The 6,659-nt window shown below is 41.4% G+C and overlaps 1 protein-coding gene across 1 annotated transcript in view; it reads right to left on the bottom strand.

Moving 5' to 3' along the window:
* Positions 1 to 3,647: 3,647 nt before the first annotated feature.
* Positions 3,648 to 6,659, bottom strand: part of LOC104466136 (ras-related protein Rab-8A) — a 3,119-nt gene continuing 107 nt past the window's right edge. Inside the window, exons 2-6 of the mRNA XM_010079466.1 lie at positions 6,240 to 6,317; positions 5,683 to 5,772; positions 4,942 to 5,007; positions 4,388 to 4,438; positions 3,648 to 4,194 (exon numbers count right to left, since the gene is read on the bottom strand). Coding sequence (XP_010077768.1) covers positions 4,102 to 4,194; positions 4,388 to 4,438; positions 4,942 to 5,007; positions 5,683 to 5,772; positions 6,240 to 6,317 — 378 coding nt within the window. The 3' untranslated portion in view covers positions 3,648 to 4,101. The remainder of the gene's footprint in view (positions 4,195 to 4,387; positions 4,439 to 4,941; positions 5,008 to 5,682; positions 5,773 to 6,239; positions 6,318 to 6,659) is intronic.

Below are 6,659 nucleotides of genomic sequence, written 5' to 3'. Positions count from 1 at the left end.
CCTGGGTTCCTGTCCCTCTCTTCTACTTTCAGAAACACCCTGTTTTCCACACAAGAATCTACATGCATGAATTATGAACAAAACTGACAAACTAAGTTTGTAAAATCTCTTTTCATAAGAAGTTTATTTATGCAGTGCTCAGGGTCCTGTACAACAGAGTAAAAACATACATACTGTAATAAACAACAGTTTTGTTTTTAATACAAACATGAAAATCAATGAGAAGTGTTCAAGAAAGCAGTTGTAATGTGGGAAGGGTGGCAGCCAAAAGTGGTCATCCTAAAAACACGATTTACAGTTGTTTTAAAAAAGTTTTGGGATGCATTAAGTTCCCTTCAGAACAAAGTCATAAGTCCCAACTCACGTTCAACTGAGAGCAAAGGCCAGAGAGACCAGCCCACTAAACTTGCATTAACTACAGAAACAAAAACTCCGATGATCAGTGAAAGAGACAGGTCAAGGAATAAGGCAGCCTGAAATAATCAGACTGCACGTTACCATAACATTCAATTGAACAGACCTTTATTGAATCTATAAATGAAGACAGACATCAGTCATCATTCTTTCCCAACCCCTACGAACTTCTAGTACAAATGGAGACCATTCTCTACGCAGCTGTTTGTCCATTTCCTCTCCAGCATACACCCCAGCTGTTTCAAGTCCAAGAGAACAAGAAATCACGGTAGCTTTTGAGCACAATCATCAGCCAAAGACACCGCCACCACCACCATAAAACCCTTAACAATTGTCAGCAAGATGATTAGCATCTCACATGAAAGGAGAGACCAAATAATTTTCAGCAGCAGTAAAGAGACTTACAATAATCCATAGGATTTATAAATCTGAGGCTGAAAGTCTGATGCTGGCATAAGGCTCTGATGTCAAGGAACATTAGGTGTGCCTGTCAGCACAGGACTTAGACAACGCAAGCGTTAACATGGCCAAGTGTTAAAATAGCAGTTCCACCGTTTATTGACAGGTCTGCACCTGAAAGGGTGAAGACTATCTGAAATATTGCAACCAGCCTCAAAAATAAGGTCAACCACAGAATTCTATGATACTCAATAAAATAAGGGAATTTGAAAACATGCTCAAAAATAGGTTTGTTTCTTTACACACCAAGTGTTAATCAATTACCTGAAATTTTAGTGGCATTTAGACACTGAGAATGTGTAGTAAGAATGTAGTTAGTTTTTCGGATCTACTTAAATTCCTCAGTTTTACAAATTCTGTATCCAATTTCAGATTTTTTCCTACTTAAAGAAAGCTGAGATATAAACACATTACTGGATGCATTTACACAGTACCTCCTTTGATCATTGTGTTTTCCATAACATTCATACTTAAACAAAAACACAGTAATTGAATCATGTGATGGAAACATCAACTACATATTGCACTTCTCCAAGACCTGATGTCCGTATTTAGCGACACATAGCCAAGCACACATGCATCTGCAGTGACTTTAACTTTTTCCCGTCTCACATTTGCATTTTAGGCTTCATATTGCTTACACCGATTAATTTCTGTGTAGTCTGTATACCCTAGAAGTACAGTGCTGACTGTAGTCACAGTAACTGTATGAAACGTCCTGAGATCGGGCAATAATGTAGTTGTTCATTGAGTAAAACCAATCATTTTGTAAAAGATCATGCTATAAATTAGGTACATAAATGTGCAACAACCAGCATAAAGGTACTCACGTACAAAGAGTTAGCTTTGAATGCAAAAGAGTAACTAAAGATTTAGAAAATGGGGAGTGAAAACCACAATTCTGTCCTTTGATTTCTATCGCTTGTAAAGGACTATGGTTTTCTTTCTCATCTCAAGACGAGTTAGCAATGTAGACACCATCCACAGGTAACACACAGCATCGTGGTGGGCAGCCTGGGACTAACCACTTCTTTTTTCCAGTCACTTTGAACACTAAGTGTTGCTGCAACATCTGGCTGTATTAAAGCAGAAGGATGGGTGTGAGAAAATCCACATTCACTGCTAAGCCAGAAACAAGTCGTTAAACAGATCTGTTTTGTGTAGGAAAACAACGTTCAGATCACGCCTTCATCACCTCCCCAATTCAGCCTCAAAAATTTATTGAAGCATACACGAAATCTTTCTTTAAAAGCATCCTTATCTCAAGACAGAAGCCTCGCTTGTCCGATCTATAGCTCTGTATTAACTGCGCTTTGAAGCATACGCTGACTAGAAGCACGTACTGACCAGAGGCTCTTCAGTAGCTTAACGTGACTTTATCCTCCAAACACATCTGTGTGTAATCCACTATGGTGCACGTTCACCAAGTCCTCATGCTAAAAAGCCACAAGTAAACAAAAAAAACCCATCATAAGGTTCTGGTTAGAGGAAAACTTTACGTACGATTTTAATCATGAACAGAGCTCACTGTAATCTGCTAGCCATTAAAAGAAAAAGCTGGTAGCATATAAAATACATTTTTATAAACCAGTAACTTGTACGTAAAATGTCCTTTTTCCATTTTAGAAAAACAGGCAATATTCCTGTTGAGCCCAGCTGCATGCTGCAGATTTATAAAGTTTAATTATGAACCTGACAGAACTTTAACTACAGGAGCACTTCCGAGTGCTACTTTGAGGCCAGAATATAATACCACAAAACTTGAAGAAAACAAAACTGGTGAGTAAATTCATTAACTTTAAAATCAGCTTTAATTTTACTCTTAAGTGCAGTTGTCAATGTAAACAAAGCATGTTAACAATTCCAGTGAGTTGCAGGACACAGCCGATATGTTCATTTGAATTAAACATACCACAAATCCCATCCCTTGACAGCAGACTTTGAGTAGATGGCTCTTGCTGGCTCCTTTCGACAGTCTAATGAAGAGTCTGGCTTACAGCCTCTGAACTGAGAGCCATTAGCCACCTAGGAGCTTCACTTGACTGTTCCATTTTCTACATCGGAATGTAATAGACTGTGTTTATAGGAATAAATACATCGAATATTTCCACTGAGGACGAAACATCATTTGCATTGATGCAGGCTATTAACAGGTTTGTTGCTGCTTGAAATCAGAAATGATCAATACACAGCAGCAAGGCAAATCTCCGTTTAAAAAAAGTTTCTTTTCAGAAAGTGTTCATATGTGCAATATTTATTTGCATATGTGAGCAAGTGTGCATGAGAACACACAACTGGAAGCAGTGCAATACATTTTCTTGTCACAATTTATAACTAGCTACTACATCATGACAGGTCTGGCGTCATTCTCAGCTGGAGAAGGAAAAGCCACCCGTTGTGACGTTACACATTTTAAGTGTCCCTGCCTGAACCAGGGTCCGTTTCTCTCAAAACAGACAACAGATCACTGGCATGGGACTCGGCGTAGCTATCATCTCCTGTTAACCATGTCTAAATGTCGAGTATTTCATTAAGCACGGTCAAGTCTAACATGGATAAAGTAATTCCTGATGGTAAGGATCAATTATATTTACAGCACACTTTGGTTTTTTAAAAAAATAGAGATTCCTTTGAGGAGGATTTTTTTTTTTTTAACTTCAATTGTACTTGGGGATTGTCTGAGTAAGTAACAGGCAGATAAAGGATTTTCTCTGTAGTAGCAAAGAGGCGGAGGTGCAGAAAGCTTCTTTCTACCTTCTGAAAAGGTACGAGCCTGGACTGCTTCCTAAGTGCATTTCTTGGATGTTTTGATGCGATTGTTCTGTATGCACCTGCAGACATGGATATGCACATGTCTCATGTACACATACCTGGACTTTATCAATATTGGCATTTCAGTTTCTTATTTTGATCATAACTTAATCTTTCTAATTTGGATACATCACAGATATGAACAAAAAGGTTGAAGCCTGTCAGCAAAGGTGCTCTGTCACAGGTCACGGTTGATCTGTACTCCCTCTGCTAGACAATACGCATGCCCAGTGGCAATCTGACAAAAATAAACTTGTTTCATCTCCAAAATTGAAGAGTCAGACAATTATTAAAATAAACAATTTCTTATTCAGATGGTCACAAAGTGACAAGGTATGTTGAAAGTCCACAGACAGAGGAAATCTCACTCAGAACAGGCACAGTCCAGTTCAGCTGAGCAGATTAAGGCCGTGTCCCTCACAGAAGAACACATCGGAAAAAGCTGCTTTTCTTTTGCTGGTCTGGTGTGATTTTGACTCCCTGGTTGCTGCCTTGTGGGCTATTGCCTTCCTGAAGACGCAAAGAATATTAAGTTACTTATTTATCCTTAACAGCTTCTAGCATCCATACTTCATCTATTCATTTTCTTGAATCAAGCCTGCCATACACAAAATCCATCACTAAAGTCAACAGGAATCTTTCTGGCTTTCGGGTTGTTTTTTTCCTCTTTAAATACAGCTTGGATGAAGTAAAAGTTACTCACCAACTTCTTGTCCATTTTTGCTTTGATATCTCTTGCAAGAGTGAAAAAAGCCTGTGACAAGTAAAACATTCAAGCGTTTCATGGTTAATAAAATATATTTAACATTTTTGTTTAGTAATAAGCTGCTCTCCAGAGCTTCTACATTATACTGAACTCCTGAAGAATGTCAAGTTTTCAGTTTTCCCCACCTTCAGGTTTTAAAGCTCCTTTTCTAACTCCACAGCCTCCTTTCCGAGGCTGCAAACCCATGCCGAGGCACATCCAGGTTACCCAGTGGCAAAACGTCGCCCTTTATCAATGACATTATTGAATGCAAAGACACGCCGAGTTTTTCACTGTGCTGCAACCCCTTCCGCTGATCTCCAAGCACCCAGTTCAATCTAAATCATTTCGTGTGACGGTTAGACAATGCCCTCGTGGAACGCACGGAGATATACTTAATAACCCGTCCGAAGTATCTAGTTTTGCATCCAGCCAGGATGGGCAAGCGTTCTTACTGCTTGTTTGCACAAATAATAAGACAATAAATAGAAGAGAAAGGTTTCGGTACTTACGTTCTCTATGTTTATATTTGCTTTTGCGCTGGTCTCCATAAATTTAATTCCAAAGCTTGCAGCAAGCTGAACAAAAGCAGGTTTCACGTTAGTCGGATAATTGCGGGAACAGCTATAAATACAATCAGCCGCGCAGGAGCTGCCCCTCCTGGCGTGACTCACAGGTACTTGGGGATTTACTTGAGCAAAACAATTTCCAGAAATCAGGAACTAAGTCCCATTCCCATTAGCATCTATTTTACTGGCTTTGTTCTGCTGTTTCGCACTCTGCACACATTTTCATCTGCTCCTTTGTCTCTAGGTTTTGGGTTTTTTTTTTGCATAGAAACCTTGTCAGTCTTGTCACATCTGCCGTGCGTAGAAGCACCTTCTCCACCTTGACTAAGTACCATCTGACGCCAGGAAAGCCAATCCTGTCGACCTTGTCTCAGTGGCTTTCAGACAAAAAGGGACATTTCTTAAATGTCAAACCCCAGCACGCTTTTTCTTCCTTTTTCTAACAAAAAAAATCCAGCTTGTTGCTTTGCACCTACCACACCTTGGCCAGATAATCGACAAGAACTCTTACCACAGACTCATCTTCCACCAGTGGGGAAATGTTTTGCAACTACAGCTTGGGAATCGTTCCCTAGTTCCGCTCAGAAACACCACCGCAATACCAACGCAGCACAGGCAGTGACGGACGCAACTTTCACACTCTGAGAAGTCTAACTTGAAGCACAGTGAAGCCACGGCACTTACCTTCTCCCCTTGCTCTCTAGAAACCTGTCTTTTGTCATTTGCATCACATTTGTTCCCAAGGATCATTTTTTCAACATCTGGAGAGGCGTGCTGAGAAAGGAACACACCGAAGAATGGGCTTTGGCTTGGCTGGTTTTAGACAAATATCGTCACAAAGCTGCTGCCCACACCAGGACCCAACGCTGGTGCTGGTGCCCAGCCTCTTCCCCAGGTTTAAGGGCTCCCCAAACCCCTCCTCCCAGCACACAGCGGCACTGACGGCCCAGCACCCGTCCTGCACAACGAGAGCTCTCCAGCCACTTGTTGCGGTAGGAAAACATCAGCCGTTAGGTCCCCTCATCACCAGAAGGGTCACAGCCCCCCAGCCCGCCCTCCTGCGCCAGCACAACCGAGACGCTCCCGAAGGTGCAGCTGATGTTCTTTCCGTTTATTTTCCAAGTGCCCCTTCAGCACATTAATTCAAAACAATCTTAACAATTCTGAAGCAATTAAGTTTCAATTACTTTTGGAGGAAGAAACAGCATCTTTAATAGTCAGTAAGTAAACAGAGAAATTACCTCTTCAATGTTCCTGACCCAGTTCCGAATATTTTCAAAAGATTTTTCATTGGTGATGTCATAGACTAACATAATGCCCTAAAGATAAAGAAGGAGACAGATTGTTTCAGCTCGCGTCAGTTTAACAGCTAAGGACACGTCCACAGCAGAAAGGAGCAACTTAACACAGACTGTTTGTAGAACAGTTGGTTGACAGTTCCACGTAACATTTAACCGCGGTTTGCGCTGTGCTAGACAAGGCGTGCGGGACGCGTGTTTCCGGAGCGAGGCACGAAGGGAAGCTGCCTCTCGGAGCTCCTGCACCGTCCCAGCACAGCTCCAGCGCCGCTGGAAACAGCAGCACCACTGCAAACGTTCAGCCAAGCAGCGTTTACGTGCTGGAAAAAAGGCAGTTGTGTGCGTTCCCCGTGAAACCCCGCT

The sequence above is a fragment of the Pterocles gutturalis genome, unplaced genomic scaffold (genome assembly GCF_000699245.1).
Source record: "Pterocles gutturalis isolate BGI_N339 unplaced genomic scaffold, ASM69924v1 scaffold6729, whole genome shotgun sequence".
NCBI classification, from domain to species: Eukaryota; Metazoa; Chordata; class Aves; order Pterocliformes; family Pteroclidae; genus Pterocles; species Pterocles gutturalis.
The sequence above is the reverse complement of the archived record's forward strand: the minus strand, read 5'-3'. Positions and strand labels throughout refer to the sequence as shown.